Source organism: Vombatus ursinus, unplaced genomic scaffold (assembly GCF_900497805.2).
Source record: "Vombatus ursinus unplaced genomic scaffold, bare-nosed wombat genome assembly UNPS02014859.1, whole genome shotgun sequence".
Lineage (NCBI taxonomy): Eukaryota > Metazoa > Chordata > Mammalia > Diprotodontia > Vombatidae > Vombatus > Vombatus ursinus.
The window spans coordinates 3,972,008-3,990,196 of NW_020954637.1; the positions used below are offsets into that span (position 1 = coordinate 3,972,008).

At 39.6% G+C, this 18,189-nt stretch overlaps 1 protein-coding gene across 4 annotated transcripts in view; it reads left to right on the plus strand.

Moving 5' to 3' along the window:
- The window catches only part of USP48 (ubiquitin specific peptidase 48), a 57,206-nt gene continuing 39,017 nt past the window's right edge, over nt 1-18,189 (plus strand). For 3 of the 4 annotated variants that reach the window (XM_027841388.1, XM_027841389.1, XM_027841391.1), the window contains exons 1-4: nt 1-134; nt 12,974-13,094; nt 16,501-16,657; nt 17,725-17,852. In XM_027841388.1, coding sequence (XP_027697189.1) covers nt 1-134; nt 12,974-13,094; nt 16,501-16,657; nt 17,725-17,852 — 540 coding nt within the window. Of the gene's footprint in view, nt 135-12,973; nt 13,095-16,500; nt 16,658-17,724; nt 17,853-18,189 lie in introns of those variants that run through there. The other variant, XM_027841390.1, reaches the window with a different exon arrangement.

An 18,189-nucleotide genomic window follows, 5' to 3' on the forward strand; every position in this document is an offset into this window, starting at 1 on the left:
ATGGCCCCTCGGCTGCAGCTGGAGAAGGCCGCCTGGCGATGGGCGGAGACGGTGCGGCCCGAGGAGGTGTCGCAGGAGCACATCGAGGCGGCCTACCGCATCTGGCTGGAGCCCTGCATCCGGGGCGTGTGCAGGTGAGGCCCGCCCCCGGGCCCGGGGAGGGGGAGCGCCGGGGGGTGGCCGCCTGCCCGCTGCGGGAGCTGCCGCCCCCCAAACTGCGATCCTGCAGTCGCGGGCGCTGAGCCGGCGCGCACCTTTCGAATTCCCCCAGGAGGAGCCACGGCAACCAGCGCTGGTTAAATGCCCGCTGGAAGCCGGCCCCCGGGGCGCCGGGAAGCCCCCCGGGGGCTCGGGCAGCCCACCCTCCAGGAGTGTGCCCCCAACGCCCCTGCACCCCCCTGCGAGCGAGGCGCTGCTCCCAGCATCACCCCCATTTCACAGGCTAGGAAACTGATGCCGGAGCTTGCTAGGGGTCACACTGCAGGCGCCTAAGTAAATGCATGTTGACTAGGTTGGTTTAAGATTTGTCAGCTGGAGGGGACCATAGAGCTGGAGCATACTCAGGGGACCTCAACCTGTTGGCATCGGAGGGAATTGAGGCCCCCAGGGAGGTTGAAGCGACATGCCCGAACTAATTTGGGTATTATGTATCGGAGGCAGGGTCTGAATTCAGGGCCTTTAACTTCTGACCTAGTGAACACTTGTACAGTCGCGTCTGACTGTCCGTGACGGCACTTGGGGCTTTCTTGGCAAAGATATTGGCGTGGTTTGACGTTCCCTTCTCTGGCTCATTTTACAGATGAGGAAACTTGAGGCAAACGGGGTGAAGTGACTTGGCCAAGGTCACGCAGCTGGAAAGTGTCTTGAGGCCGGATTTGAACTCAAGGAGATGAATCTTCTTGACTGTAGTCCCGGCTCTTTATCTACTGTGCCACTTAGCTGCCTTCTTTGCATTGCATCAAACTACTTATCTAGTAGCTAGCTTGCTTGGTATAGGTTTGCATGTTAAGGGCAGCAGCTTCTTTTTTGTATCCCCATTGCTTAGCACAGTGCCCGCAGGTAGTAAGCCCTTAATAAACGTCGATTGGACAGAATTAAAACCAAGGAAGTGAGGCTCCGAGATAGTGACTTGCCCAGGTATTTGAACCCAGCAGCTTTCAGTTTCTGTTGTATTTGTGGGGAAGGGATGGTGGAATTGGTGCCCTTTAATGCTGGGCAGGGACTTTTTAAAAAAAAAATTTAAGGTGTTTTTGTCTTGGTGTCGTTGGTCTTTGGTATCCTTGGTTCTTTCCAAGGTGTTTTGCATTTGGTAGGAACTTGGCGAATAGTTGGTAATACGATTGTATTACCAAGTTTAGAACTGAAGGAGTCCTTCGAGCTTGTAGTCCAATCCCCCCCGTCCTCGTTTTACAGAGGAGGAAACTGAGGATCAGAATTGGAAAGAGGAGGGAAGGGAATCAGTGCTCGTTATTGTCTACTACGTGCCAGGCACTGTGCTAAGTGCTTTACAAATATTATCTGTCTGAAATAACTTGGCCATGACTTCGATGAAAACCCAGATCCACTGACATCTGTGGTTATATTTGGGGAGAAAGGGAAATAAAGCTTTCCCTTCTCCTAAAATGTCAACTCTTTGGGAGCAGAAGTGTTGTTTTCCCAGGCCTAGCAAAATGCCTTTACCTGATTAGTCTTCCTGTACTGAATTGCTTGCTGGAGCTAGAATAGACAAGAAATGAGTCCTCATTTCTTTTGTGAGATTTAGGAAGTGAGGGTTGTAGGGAGTTAGGGAGTTTAGAAGTCAGTTACTTCAGCCTCATTTGACTGAGAAGACGGGTTCAGAGGGGAAGTGACTTCCCCCAAGGTCACACAGCAAGTACAAGCTTTTAATATTAGAGTAGGTTTCCACTTTTATCATGATTTCTTTCTCATTTTTGTTCATCTGGGTCAAGGTTTACCTTTTCCTTGGAATTTATTTTACTTGTAAATATTTTATTTTTTCCAACACATGTAAAGATAGTTTTCAACATTCATTTTTAAAAGATTTTTGAGTTCCAAAATTTTTCTACTTCCCCCAAGACAGCAAACAATCTGATAGAGGTTTATATATGTGTAATCATGGGAACATTTCCACATTAGTCATGTTGTGAAAGAAGAAACAGAACAAAAGGGAGAAGCCACACACACACACACACAAAACCTAGCAAAAATGAAAATAGCATGCTTCAATCTGCTTTCAGACTCCATAGTCCTTTCCCTGGATGTGGATAGCATTTTTGGTCATGAGTCTTTTGGAATTGTGTTGGATCATTGCATTGTTGAGAAGAGCTGAGTCACTCATAGTTGATCATAGCACAATGTTGTTACTGTGTACAAGTTCTGGTTCTGCTAACTTCACTGGGCATCAGTTCATATAAGTTTTCTAAGGTTTTTCTGAAATCCTCTTGTTCATTATTTCTTATGGAACACTACTATTCCATTACATTCCTATACTGCAATTTGTTCAGCCATTCCCCAATTGATGGGCATCCCCTCAGTTTCCGGTTCTTGGCTACCACAAAAAGAGCTGCTATATATATATTTTTGTACATGTGGGTCCTTTTTCCTTATGATCTGTTTGGGATACAGACCTGGTAGTGGTATTGCTGGGTCAAAGGGTATGCACAATTTGACCTTTGGGCATATATAGTTCCTGGAATTTATTTTACAGATATAATCAAATGTAAAATGAGAGTTTTGGCAGAACTAGTTGAACAGTTTTTATAACTATTAAGATAGTTCTTCAAAGTATTTATAACCTCCCTCAGTGACTTGATGTGCTTTTCTTGGTAAATTCAAACATTGATTAAGCACCTACTTTGTACTAGGCTTTACTGAACCAGAAGATTATAGAGAAAAAGACAAAACATTCTCCTTGACCTGGCCCAAGCATCAGGTTGATAACCTCCAAAAATGTAGAGGAAAAGAATGTTGGGCTTGGAGCCTGGGTTTGAAGAGTCTGGTACCTGTGGAAAAGTTGGGGTCTTTACTGTAAAGAACACTGCGTTTGAAGTCAGTGGACTTGGATGGTGCGTCCCAGGCCTGCTCCTGTGTCATCTTGGACAAGCCATTTTTCCTGTTGTGAGTCTTTTTTTTTTCTTCTAAATTGAGGATAATTAATCCTTGCCTTAGGCTATAAAATTTACAGCTAAAAGGGACCTTAGAGATTACCTGGTCCAACCTCAATTTACAAATGAGGAACCTGGTAGGTTATTTGCCCACAATTAGACAGGTGAGGGTGATTTGTAGGGAAATCTTTACAAACCTGAAAGTTGTTTGTAGTTGGGGAGGGTGTACCAAGGGGCAAATTGTCCAGGCATGGGTAGTGAGTTAATCTCTCCACTCCTGGAAAGCAGCATCACTCTAGACAGTATTTTAGTTTTTAGTAGAGCCTAGGCAGTGTTTAGTTTTTAGTACAGTGTCAACATTTAACATTGTTAGTGATTCCGTCAGTGCCCCTTTACATATTGTAGGGGACAGTGCTCTTCATTGATTTTAGAAGCCTCTTGATCTCTATTCATATGTCTACCTGCCTGCTCTTGGATGTAGTTGTAGTAATTACATTCAGGCTCAGCTCAGCATTGTTCACCAGGCACTTCGTTAAATGAATGTCTGCTTTGTAATGAGAATTGTATTCAGAATTTATCTTCAGCAAAGATATGGTCCATTTTCCTTAGATTTCATCCTGTAGTTGGGGAGACAAGCAGCCTACACAACTAGAGGGAAAACACAAAAGCAGCACATGAATAAGATAGAACCTTGGAAAGTTGGAAGGTAAAAATAATCTTGAGTAGGAACCTCATGTAGCAACCCAGAGAGAAGCCACTGCTTTTTAAGGCAATCCATTTTACTTTTGACTGGGTGTCTCTATCGAAACACAAAAAGGTCCGATGGTGATGTGTATCTAGTCACCATCAAGTCAATAGCAATTAAACACCTATCCTGTGCTAAGCTCCCAGGGTACAAACAAAAGCAAAACGGCCCCTGCCTGCCCTCAAGGAGCTCAGTCTTTTGGTCCAGACAACTGTACAAATAAGATATAAACAGGTTAAATTGGAGCTAATCTCAGGGAAGGGGGACTAGGAAACGGGTTATTGCAGAAGGTGGGGTTTTCACTGAGGTAGATGTTGGGCTCCAGGCCTCTATTTTATACATATAGAAACTAAAATTCAGAGAAGTCAGTGTCAGATTCCCAAACCATCTTTCCAGTGTGCTGTGGAAGACTGGGATATGTGACAGTCATTAAGGAAAGAGGCATAGAGGGTCTTGTGATTCTGACTACTTCACTAACCTTGGGAGTTGAACTTCAGTATTTGGAGATGAGAGAGCAAACACAAAATAGAGAAGGGAGGTTTTTTTTTTTAAAGGCCTTGGAGGGGTGGAGGAAAGCATAAGTAATTCAGTAGATCTGTCATTTTGTCAGCATGGGTAAGCTATAGAACCGGCACCACCACTCCACTTTATAAGTTGCTGTGGCAAAAACATTCGATCCCTAGTGACCACTCTTCTCTTAACAAACTCTACCAGATTGTTTTGTTAGTCCCTAGATGATGCACCAAGTCCCTTACTGTGCCTATATTTAAAGCCTTTATGATTTTGTAGGATGTGACAGTTTGTGTTTTGTTAGCACAGTCTGTGAGAAACCTGGGTCACCTACCCACCATGTCATTGTGAGGTTTTGGAGGAGCATTCGTCAGAAATGCTTGAGTTAGATATGTTAACATCCTGAATTTGCCTTGCTTGAATAATAGTAGTTAACTTCTTGTAGAACTTTAGTGTTTACGTTGTTTTGTATGCATGATCTCATTTAACCTTAAAAAGAAATCAGATAAATTTAGACTACTTTGCGTTAACATTTTTTCCCTCTTTGGTTTTTAAAACCCCTAAGAACCTGGCCCCAACCCACCTTTCCCTCCTTGTACAAAACTCTGCTTCCTGCACTCTACAGCTTGGCCAAGCTGGCTTCCTTATTTTAATTTATTCTGAATTTTAAACAGCAAAATAAGATCCTTTCCATATGCATAGTAATACACAAAAAGCCTATACGAAACTGAGTCTCTCATTTGACACAAGCTGCGCGTAATTCTATACATTCTAAACTGTCTTGCTTGTGTTCACTTCTAAACTTGTTTTCTTTTGTGAATTAAAAAATATATATATAACCCAATATATTATATATAAATAACCCAAGCTCCTCCAACTTTGATCCCTCCAACTTTGTGTTCTTTCCCTTTGAAAAAAATACTTTGTATTTATATTGTATACATTCCTGTCTCCTTTAGAATGTAAGTTTCTTGAGGGCTGACTTTCATTTTTGTCTTTGTATCCTGTAGTGCCTGGTTCATAGGAGGTACCCAATGGATTAATGAGGTTTTGTTATAATTCTGCCCCAGCTGGTCATTGTATTCCAAATATTATCCAAAAATTAACCCTGATTGCCTTACCAAAAAGCAAAAAAAAAAAAATTTTTTTTGGAATCAGCGCAGTGTTTCCAAAGCTAAGTTCTGGGCAACTGGGCTCTCAGGAAATATGATTGAGTCTGTGAAAATGCTTCAGTATTAGACTTGTTTTCCTCACATGTGAACTGATAGCAAATTTTTCAGAAATTAATGCAATTTTCATCATAAAAAGACCCCTGAACCCACATTTAAGGGCTTCCTTCAATAGATGTCAAATGCAATAGTATTCAAGGGTAAGTTTAGGGTAATGATTTATGATAAACACATACAGTATTTTAATAACTTTGATTTGGCCATCAGCAAATCTGAAAGTCAGGAAAAAATTATGTCAGTAATGGAAGGGGGGCTTGTAGGTCATGCTTTAGCCAGGGGAATGGACCAGGAAATGTCCTAGCTGGGAGCAGCCCCACATCTGGCCACTCTCTGCTCTTTAGTTTACTTGTTGGTACAAGTTCAGACTTGGGAGCTTCTTGAAACTTAATTTATTCACAATTTTAACAAAGTGATCATCTAATTTCTCGCACTGTTTAAAAGTAACACTAGCTAAGTGACTTGGGCTGCCAAGAAGGTAGATACAGTAATATATGAGCTCGCTGAAAGCTTTATGGAGGAGATGGCATTGGAATTGGCTTTAAAGACAGAACATTGCCTGCTGCAATAATTGATAGGCATAGGGCAGATAAGTGGCGCAGTGGATACAGCACTGGCCCTGGATTCAGGAGGACCTGAGTTCAAATGCGGCCTCAGACATATAACACTTACTAGCAGTGTGACCCTGGGCAAGTCACTTAACCCCATTGCCTAAAACCAAAAAAAATTAAAAAAATTTTTAAAAAGCATGATAATGCCCCTCCTTCCCAACATTAAATAGTAGGTTATGAATAAGAAAGGAGAGAAATGTATAATATATTTTAGAAAGATTTTCACTGAAAATAGCCTTTTCAGTACTATAAAGATCTATGTCTCTGTTGATAACAATGTCGTCTCTCTTTTTTTTTTTTCCCCTGTTGGGCTTTTCTGACATATCCTCCTGGAAGAATCCAGGTTCACTTCCATGCTAGGAATTTATGCTAGGACTTTTATCCTTTAGTAATTAAAATATTGGAAAAAGCTTTGTGGTAAGTTAGTTTTCATTTCCCCACTGTTGCCTCATTAGTGGAAATAATGTTTTTCTCTCTGCTCTTTGATTTGGATCAGGTCCCTTATGATATGAATTTGAGGTATCTAGAATTAGACAACAAATTTAATACCAGGTATAAATGGCTGTAATATATGGTTTCTTGGTGCATGAAACTTTTTAAAGTATTTTGGTAACTTTCAGTATAATTTTTGTAATTCTGTACATTTTATACTTTTAAGACAGTAGTTTGAGAAAGGAGTCCTTAAGATTTACCAAAGTGGAGATCCTTCAAACAAACCAAATTTAAATACATCATCTGATCAGAACCTGAGAAATAACGTGTTTATATATATATAAACTGGAACACAGAATGGGGTATTTTTTTTTTAAAGGCAATTGGGTTTAAGTGACTTACCCAGGGTAACATAGCTAGTGTCAAGTGTTTGGTCTGAGGCCGAATTTAAACTCGGGTCCTCCTGACTTTAGGTGTGGTGCTCTATCCACCTTGCCACCTAGCTGCCGCCAAATGGAGTATTTCTTGAATCTGTTCATTGTCTCACCTTGCTCAGTGCAAGTTAGCTCCAGTTCCTGGGAACAAACACAGTGAAAGCTGGTCCTTTCTCGAATTTTTAATTAGCTCAGTTCATTGTGGTAACTGAGTGTAAGATCCATAAGTAGTTCGTAATGAAAAATTAAATTATGTTCAGTATAGTTTTAGTAGAGGAGCAACCTCTTGTAATGGATAAGAATGCTGGTTTCAGAGCTAGGAAGAACTGGGCTCAAGTCTTATCTCTGATACGTAGTCTCTGAATGATCCTAGGCAAGTCACTTGAATTGAATTCTTAGTGTCCTAGGCATTATTTTAAGTAGTGGGAATACAGCGACAGAAGAGAAGCATTCCTTCCTTGTCCTCAAAGAACTTCAGTTCACATGGGAGTTGACATGTTGGCTATGTATGGCTGTATACAGATCAAATAAAAGGTAACGTTGCCAGGGACAACCCCAGCAGCAGGAAGTGCCACCATCATTGGGATGGTGACACTTGAACTTAAAGGAAGCAGTGATTGGGGGTGGGGGAGGAGAGAAGCATTCAAGCTATGGAGGATATTCAGGGGCCCAGAAATGGAAGCTGGAGTATCCTGTGAACAACAGCAGGTATAGCTGGGCCATACAGAGCAGGGAGGAAAGACTGTCTGTAGACTGGAAAGGTAGTAGAGAGATGCCAAGTTGTGAAGAGCTTCCAAGTGCCAAACAGGAGTTTATAGACTAGGATGTTGTTATGGCTAGACTTGTGGTTTAGGAAAAGTTTTGGCAGCTGTGTGGAAGATGTTTAGGGGTTAATAGGAAATATGGTTGGTACAGGCAGGGGTGCCACAGCATGTAGGAAAGTAAAGACGTGAAAATGAAGGAACTTAAACACAGCAGTCAGGGACCACTACATGCAATTCTTTTACTAGAAAATACTAACCATCATTTAAGCCTTCAGTGAGTCGTAATCCTTTTTGCTGGTGGAGGATCTTCTCTTGCCTCTGTCTTGATGGCTGTTGGCTGATCAAGGTGGTGGTTGCTGAAGGTTGGTGACTGGCAATTTCTTAAGGCAACAATGGAGATTGACTCCTCCTTTCACCTCAACATTTAAGAGGACATCATAGGGTTGTTAATTGGCTTAATTTTAGTATTAGAATTCGGAAGCCCAAGGAGAGACAAGAAACTGCTGGTCAGTGGAACAGTCAACACGATTATCGCTTAATTTCATCATCATATGTGGGTATGGTTTGTGGCACCCCAAAACTACAATAGTAACATGGAAGATGGATCACTGATCATAGGTCACCACAATGGACATGATAATGAAAGTTTAAAATATTTCAAATTACAGAGACATGACGTGAACACGTGCTACTGGGAAAATGTTGCTAGTAGATTTGTTTGCAGGGTTGTCACAAACTGTTAATTTGTTTTTTAAAAAAATCTCTTGCAAAGTCCAGTAAGACATGGGATACTCGTTGGCCTTCCTGACTATTTGCAGTTCGTTCTCCACTCAGCTGTCATTTTCCTAAAACGACCGTATTTGTCATAACTCTACTCACTAGGCTCCGGGAATTCCCTGTTATCTCTAAGATCAAATACAAAATTCTCTTTGGCTTCTTCCTAGCTTTCTAGTCTTCTTAGACCTTATTCTTCAAGTACCCTGCAGTCCACTGATTCTTAAGTCTTTGCTATTCCTTGCACACCCTGTGAATTTATTTACCGTTTACCAAAATATCAGTTTGTTTACCATCAACAATAAAAAGTAGGCCTTTTTGAGGTTACACTGAGTGACCTGGGTGAATAATACTATTGGGTTCTGTATTTCTGATCACCTGGGGAGCTTTTCTTTCTACCAAGTTTCCAGTCTAACAAGTACTAGAACCAGACATCTGGAAATTACTTTATGCTGAAGAGGCTATGTTAATTGTTTAGCTTGCTTTGCCAAGTCAGCACAGTCAATAAGCATGAAGAAGCCTGTATTAGGCAAAGTCTGTATGTGATTAAAAGATCTTCATTGGAAGCATATGCAAGAAAGCTGTCATTGATTGTTTCCTCCAGTTGCTTGCCTGTTGCAAAACAGTACACTGATAGGAAACTAGAAAGGAGAGAAAAGGCAATAACATCTGTTTCGAATGGCCTCTGGGTGATGAGGGAGATTCACATTGTATTTTTTAAGTTCAGTTGACAGTTGGAAATTTCCAACTATATGGCAATTTTACCACCCTTTGGGCAGTGGCTAAAATTAAAAAGCAAAGTATTGTGTGTAACCCCTCTAGGGGGAAACTGCAGTTACACTGGGCAAACTCATCTGTGCAAGAGAAGTTTTTTGTTTTTGTTTTGTTTTTTTGCATGCTCCCAATAGAGAATCAGTCAAATCTGGTGTGATGTGAGGCCCCTTTTTCTGTGCTTCCGGAAAGAAGTAACTGGTATGACTGGGCTTTGATCTATTGGTTTCTGGAGGTAACATGTATGTATGCATATGCATACATGTTGGTACATGGTTACCTCCTTGTTCTCTGTTCTGTTAGGATGTGATCATTATTCTTTCTAGTGAAAACATCAGGGTTTATCTCTCTAGTGTATTTCAAAGTGCCTGGCCTACTATGGTAGATACTTTTTGACTTTGTAAGACCTCATTTTAAGTCAGCTTGACATGTCAGCAATTGGAATACATACATCAAAAATACCTGAGGAAATAACTTTCACTTAAGTGAAATAAACACTTAAGTGTTTACATTGCTTGTATCCCAAATAACAGGTGTTTTTCCCACATTCACAGAGTAACGTTAGACCCAGATAGAACTTTAGACATCTTGTCCAGTTCCTTTTATTATATAGTTGTATAAATATGCTCTTCAGTCCTGTGGCCAATAAGTGGAAGAAATAAGAGTAGGGACGCTATCCTTAAGCCCCCTGAGTCTAAACACGATGTTTTATTTTCTTCCCATGGTATTAAGAGAAAAAAAATTGGGACTACTTGAACCAGAATAAAAAACTTGGGGAAGCTGTAATAATAGCACATTTATTTAGGGAAAGTTCCATGGGAGAGGTAGGATTTTTAGGAGTTGATGAAAGATGGAATAGACAAGACTTGATGTGAGGCGTTCCAAATACATGGTTCAGTTTGTGGAAAACATGGAACTGGTTCCATGACAGCAAAGTGGGCACTTGAGTATCTTCCACTCCCAAGGCAACTGAAAGGAGGAAAAAAGGAAAACCCAAACCCTTAGACATGCATGGTCAAGCAAAACAAATATCTGAATTGTTTCTTTCTGAATTTTTTTCTGTTCACTTGTGCAAAAACAAAGCAAAACAAACCAGTGATCCTATGGGAGGAGAAGGTTGAGGAGGAAGAGCTGTATGCTCTTTCCACCATCAGTTAACAAAAAGAAAAATGACCCTTCTAACAAAGCCTACGGTCTCTAAAATGTGTCTCATTCTGCATTCTCTTTATCCATTACCTCCTTGACAGGTATTTTGTTTTACTGCTGTTCCTTTCGGAGTTGTGGTTGGTCACTGCATTGAAGAGTTTTTGAGGCTTTCAAAATTGTTTTTCTTCATAATTTTTATAAATTTGTTCCATGAATTCTTTCACCTAGCATGTGGTCTTCATTTATTAAAGTCATTGTACATTTGTCTGGTTTTGCTTTGGTTTCTCTGAATCCCAATGTATAAATCTTCCCATGGGCATCTGCCCAGGTCCAAATCTTGTCCTTTGATTTTTACTCTTCGTTCATCGTGGCATAATATTCCAATATGTTTATATACTGTTTGTTCAGTCATTCCCTCAGTAGGTTGACACCTTACTTTGTTAGCATTTTTCTAGGTAGTCAGATTTAGATGAGGCTTTGAAGTAGACAAATGAAGGAAATGAAAAGATTAAGCACTAGGCCTAAAAATACAAAAGCAAAAACAATTCATGTCTTTGAGGAACTTGAATGAGGATCTGACAGGAGAGTGGAGGCTAGGGAGAGGGGCACTTATGTCTTAAATTAGTTCAAAAGGAAAAATCAGTGTAGAGTTGGGCACATAATGTATTTATTAGATTGACACACTCCATGTAGTAACAGTAATAGTTTAATAATTGTAACAGATGGAGTAATAGTTGATCTGGTTTTGGTTCTTGGCTCCACAATTGGAGCAGAGTAGGCAGGAAAGAAAGATAGGAAGTCTCCAGCCAGGAGAATAGAAAGGTAGAAGTTCTTCTTTTGGACTTTCTGGCATAAATAGTAAAGCAAGAGGAGAGAGAAGATCAGGGAATATGTTGTGGGTAGTACTGAAGAGATGGCAGCGTCCATGGGAAAGCAGAACATGATGTTGGAGATTAGACTGATGAGAAAGTGATTCTGAAAATTGCACAAGGAGGAGAGCAAGTAGTTCATTGTTGGAGGCCAGGTTGATGTGGACTATGGCCTAAGTTATGATATAGAGATAAGGAGGAAAAAAAGGAATTTATATTTAGGCAGAAATGTGGGATTTGAGTGTAGGCTGAATACATGAAGTATAGGACAAGAAATAAAAATGATGCTGAATTTTCTAGAAAGTTAAGAGTTATGAAGACAAACATTTTAGAACAGTCATCAAGGGAAACTTGACCAACTTTGTCATCATTCCTAGTTTAAACTGATTATAGGCAATTCAGTTTGAGATGTCATCTAGATAGGCAATTCTGTATGAGTGGTATGGGGAAAATTTTAATGGTTCATTAGTCTTTTCTGTGAACACAGGACAGCTGAATCCGTAGAAGCTGATAATGCCTAGGTTATTGTCAGTGGGGAAACAGCAAAAGCCCAAGGATGTACTCCTTGTACTTCCAGTGCTGGAAGATATAGCTGATAGCTGTGAAGTGACAGCAGACACGGGTTAGAGAAGGTATTGAGGAAGTAGTAGTATTGAAGGGAGGAAGTCAAGTTGGAGAGAAGTTTCCAGCTAGATATGACAGCAGATTATGTATATATAGTAAAATCAATAGTCTTCTCAAAAGGCCCAGAGGTGGAGTATTAGTTGGGTTTCTTCTGGAGTGATTTGATAGTTGCTGAGGAGTTGCTAGTGAATCTTAGGTAGAAAGGTGGCACAATGAATAGAGCACTGGCCTTGGAGTCAGGAGGACCTGAGTTCAAATTCTGCCTTTAATTCAGAAGTGTTAAATGCAGGAGGAGAATAGAACAAATGGTACATAGGTGGCCCAGCCTAGAAAAGAGGCACCACGTTTGGGTAGTGTGCCAACTCTCTGCTGCTTGCTGCTGTATGTGTGGGACCTTGGATCAGTCACAACACTTGAGCTTCCTGAGTGGCCTCTTTTACCTCATTTCTGAAATGAGTGGCTTGTCAGTGTTGTAAAGAATTCTGATGATCTTTTCCTTTGTTGGAGTCACTGGGTAAATTGTTCTTCTGGTTATGCTTAATTTGCTGTGAGTTTATACAAATCTTGAATTTCTCTGAATTTTTGATATTCATTCCCTGTGGTGCAGCATTATTAAATTCATGTGCATTTGTTTCACCTGGAAAAATAACCACTTTGAGGCCATTTGTTTAGAACATAATATGAAGATTTGGAATTGGTTGACACCTAGTCTCATTAAGAAAAGATTGTTAGTACTCCTCTTTATCTTAGATTTATCAAGGTTAGGGTTGATCTTTTCCATTTGTTTTCCCAGTGAGCACAATGCCTTGTTTTAATTGTTGAATTAGTTCATGGGGAACCATTCAAGACAGGCTACAAAGACTGAAGTGATTCCATTCAGTGTGTTTTCTCTCCAGAAACTGATTGGACCAGGTAGTTATGTTGCTTTAAGTCTAATGTTAATTTGATGACTTTACTTTGCAGAAGAAACTGCAAAGGGAACCCCAATTGCTTGGTTGGGATTGGAGAACACGTCTGGCTAGGGGAAATTGATGAAAACAGCTTTCACAACATTGATGATCCCAACTCTGAAAGGAGGAAAAAGGTAAAGTCCGATCTTTTGAGGGACAGAAATTTTAACGTCGATCATGATACTTCTCACATTGCAGCTTTCAGATTGTTTTTGGAATTGTTTAATCTCAACTTTTTTGAGTGTTTGTCTTGCTGTACCACAGAGAGGGGTGACGGGACAGATGACCCTGCTGAAAGCTCGCCCCCTGCACAGAACTGACATCTGTAACAGTTTTATTTTGGTCACCACAGATTTGAAAGGTTTGCAGGAATATTTTGCATTTCTTAAAAGGAACTCCAGTTTTAGAAATGGATAGGATTGTAGAGGTGTTAAGCTGGAGGACCAAATGCACTTTTTTGTAAGTGATTAGTAGGTTGTTAGAGAAAACAAGTGCCCCAATTAAGTGGATTCTTCAGCACAGAAGAGTCTGGAGCTGCCCATGCTTTGGAACCTTGATATCCTTCATTGTGTTGCTGTTAGGATTCATCCCACTAGATGGCGCCATGATTGTACTTTTGACAGAGAACCTGGTATAATAGAGCAGCGAGTTTAGAATTGGCCTACCTACTTCTGATTCTGACACTGTTTAGCTAGCTGCGTGACCCAGACAAATCACTTTTGAATTTTTGAATCTGAAAGTCTAACATGGATCCAGAATACACCGATTTCTGTGCCATATACTATACTATATGCAGTTATACTAAGACTTAAATTACCGTAGTGGGCTGAATTTGCTGTGAATGTTAGCCCGTCACCCAAATTTCATTTATTATCCTTAAGGGAAATAACATTTTAAAATGCGTAAGAAAACATTTTTCCCTTCCATTTTGGGGGGTTGCCCTAAACCATTATGACATTTTCTGAGGTTGAGGAGAAAAAAAGATGAGATTGTCCTTAGACTTTTTCCTGAAGCATTCATGGGCAATAGTGGTATGCTTCTGCCTCAGCTCCCAACTTGTAATAGCAAGAATATCAGAGTACAAATCCCTTTTACTAAAGGCTGTTTTAGTGCTAACCTTTCACTGGTAAGATAATTACCCTTCTTACCTTGCTCCCTACTGGCAAAGCACTCTGCCTTAGGCAGATAAATGCGTGCTAGCCTATGCCAAGTACTATAAACCAGGATAAAACGGTCACTTTCTAGCCTTAGTGTATGCTATCGTGTTTGTATATCCCTTTTAATAAGACGTGATATTTCTAGTTTACATTATGAAGGTCATGACATTTCATTTGGGGGTGCCCCCCCTCCTATCTAAAAGGTCAATTCTGTGTTTGAAAGACAATCCAAATCCACCTTCTAGAAGGCATCACACCTACTCAAGGAAACCCATCTCCTGCTTTCCTTTCCCCTCTAATCTCATAAACAAAAGACAAAAATGAAATTGAGGGGGGGACATCAAAACTAAGTAACCTGGTACCCTGGTCTGGGAGTTCAGTGTTCCAGAATCTGTTCTACCAAAACACCCTCAAACCATAGAAGCACATTTATAGCCAACACTTGAAAGAAAGAAGAGTTAGCTGGCCTTAGTTGTGCAGTGTAATAAAATACATTTAGAGCTATTCCAACCATACTACTGATGGGGTACTCTGTGGAACTACAGGAAATAAAACTCATTTGGAGAAAGAGTCCAATATCAAGGGAAAAAAAAAGTATTGAACTTCATTACAAATAAAAATGAAGATAGTCTTATTGGATTCTTATTGGAGCTTTTTGAATGTTCTGATTAAGAATGAAAAGCCAGAGGGACAGTTTCTGGGTAATTAATAATCTAATGAGAGATGGGTCTTTTTTTTCAAGTTCAATCTCTTTTTTGTTTTTTTCTTTATTTTTTTCAATTAATCAGTTAATTTTTTGAGATGGGTCTTTTCTTGGGGTTTTTTTTTGTGTTTTTTTTTTTTTTTTGGTTGGGCAATGGGGTTAAGTGACTTGCTCAGGGTCACACAGCTAGTGTTATGAGTCTGATCCAGGGCCAGTGCTCTATCCACTGCACCACCTCGCTGCCCCTGAGATGGGTCTTTTCTAATGAGGGGCTGAGTGGTTTTGATTTTGTTAGCACTCCAGATCATCTCCAGCAATTTATATTGTCCACTCGGTCCTCCTCAATTGAACAATGGTGGGATTACAGTAAGAATTCCACCTAGATAAGATGATCTGGATGGGGTGAGTTTTTGGGCAGGGTCAGAAATATCCTTGAGACTGGACTTTGAATGAGCAAGCAAAAAGAGGATCTTGGGTCACTTCGGTTATTAATATGGTAAGAAAAAATACTTTAGATTATTAGTAATCCAAGGTGTGTAGCATGATTCAAAGTGTCATGATTGCTTTGTTTCCACATGGATAATCTTTTTTAAAAAATGGTGGATAAGAGGGACCACATAATCTCAGCTACTTGGGATAATTGAGGCTGTGGATCACTTAAGCTCTGGAGTTCAAACTATGTCCACCTGAAGTTTGGCATCAATATGGTAAAGGGAGGGATTACTACTGTTTCCCTGGGAGGGGCAAAATAGACCTAGGTCACAAACATTTACATCATCGTAGGATTGGACCTGTGAGTAACCCTTGAACTTTAGGAGACCAGTCTTAAGCTTAAACTTTTAAGTTTAAAAAATTTAAAATATTTATTGATATCTTTTGTTTTTATATCCCAAGCTTTTTCTTTTTAGGGAGCCAGTCAATGCATAAAATCAGTCACTATCCACCAGGTTCCCAAGTGACTAAAAAGTCCCTACTCTTTAGTCCTTTTGACCTAGAAATCCCCTTCTAGGCACACACTCCAAGGCCACTGACAATAGTTCCAACTGCCCTTAAATACTGATAAGCAGCACTTTTTGTGTTAGCAAAAACTGGTAACAAAGGTGAATAAATAGGGTCATCCTACGTTGTTCCAGTTCTTTGCTACTACAAAGGAGGGCTGCTATCACTTGCTCTGATTGAACCTTTCCTTTTGTTACTGACTTCTTTGGAGCATATATGTAATCAGCTGAATCTTAGTGTCTGGACAGTTAGATTCTTCAGGTTATACCCCCAAATCTGAAATCCCCACATTGACCATGACCAAGAAAATATTTCTGGATTTATACTGAGTGCATTTGTCAGGAGGTGGTTAGCAGGTTTCACCATGGGTACTCTGGAATCCTGCTTTGTAATTGGTATTCAGAAGTCTTAATATAAAACATTAATCATGATGAATTAGAGAGTAAAGTATTTTTACAACTAAATAAGTATGAATCTTTGAAGAGTAAAAGATGTTTAGCATACATTTTGAAGTATTAGAGTTGAAAATATGCCAATTGAATGAATCTTAAAGCTATAATAAAACTTATTTAGAATTTCAGATTGATAAATTACTAATATTGAATTTGAAAATTTACTGAGTTTTTAAAAAGGAAAAGTTACTTTTGCACTCATGTTTTTGTTTTTGTTTTTCAATTGTAGAACTCTTTTGTGGGTCTAACAAACCTTGGAGCAACCTGCTATGTGAATACTTTTCTTCAGGTTTGGTTTCTTAATCTGGAGCTTAGGCAGGCTCTGTATTTATGTCCAAGTACCTGTGGTGACCACATGATGGGAGATGGCATACAGGAAGAGAAAGGTTGGTGAAAAGAGTATCTTGTGATCATTTTTATGTTCTTTGTATCTCTATCCATATCCAGGCGTACACACACATACATGTTTGATCTGCAAGTGGAGTTTGAACAATTTCAGTCTTTAAGAACATAGAAAAAAATCTTGCTTCTTAAGCAGCTCATGCTTCTAGTTTTTTTTTTTTTTTTCTGGAATATATTTTTGTATTGCTAGATTTTAAATTGCAATCAGTTTTTAAAAGACTGGCTAGAAATGGGATTTTAACTTGTTATCTTTAGCACATGAGATTTGAGCTTGTGTTTGAAGGGACATCATATAGCAAACAAACCAGCCTCTTTTTTTAATGGGCAATTTAGTTTGCACATCTTGATTTACAAATGCTTATTCTTTTATTCCCAGACCATATGATTTTATATTGCCCTAAGGTTCTGTTACCTTAGGTATGCATTGTTAATAATAGTCTTTTAGGTCTCAGAGTTGGAAGAGACCTCTGATTTTATATACAGGCTGTTTCTGTTTCTAAACATTGATGACAAGTAGCCAAATTCAGTGACGAATACCAAGGCAACTCATTTTTTCGTAGATCCAACCTTGTTAGGAAATCTTTCCTCATAAGGAGAAATCTGCCTCCTTTCTTTGCCTCATTCACTGTAGCATCAGTCTGGCCCCAGCAGACTGATTCTAAAATAAAACTAAATCTCTTCACACTTAATAGAATGCTTAATTAAGTGTAAGTGCTTTGTTTTGTGCCTTGCATAGATGCTAGTTTTTCTTCCATAATCCTTTTGCTTGCTTTCTTTTTGGTATCAAACATTAGTTTTAGCCAGCTTTAAATAATAGTAAATCCAGTATCCCTCTATTTTGGGATTAGAGATTTGAACACCCAAAACTGGAGTACTGTAACAACTCCAGTCACTGCCATGGTTGTACTCTGTTCTAGTGTTGGGGCAGTTCTCTGAAAGGGGTGTTGGCATAAAGGAAGCACATTACAGGATATTCTAAATAACCTTTAATATTGGCCAAGGTCCAAGGGACACAGGATAACAGTTTAATCATGTAACAACTTTTCTGTAGATTATGAGCCGCAGACCATTTGTGAGCATCTCCAATACCTGTTTGCTCTGCTGCAGAACAGTAACAGACGATACATCGATCCATCGGGGTTTGTCAAAGCCTTAGGCTTGGACACGGGACAACAACAGGTAATGAAGGAAATTAGAAACTCTGTTTAATGACTCGGGTTAAGACTTGATCAATTTAAAAAATTCAATCATGCTAAAATCCTGTAAGCAACAGAGAATATTTTAAAATTGTTGAAAATAGTTTCAAAGTAGACCAAGAAATCTTGTAGCTCTTGCAAGTAAGCATGTAGTGAATGAAGTGTTCTACACTTTTTAAGTACACTTTTTAAGAACAAATTTTTTAAATTTCTTTCTTTACATCACTTAAATCTCTGAGTACTTCCCTCCTTTCCCTTCCCAGAAAGCCAACCCATATAACAGTATTTTAATAGTATTTTATTTTTTTCCTATTAGAATA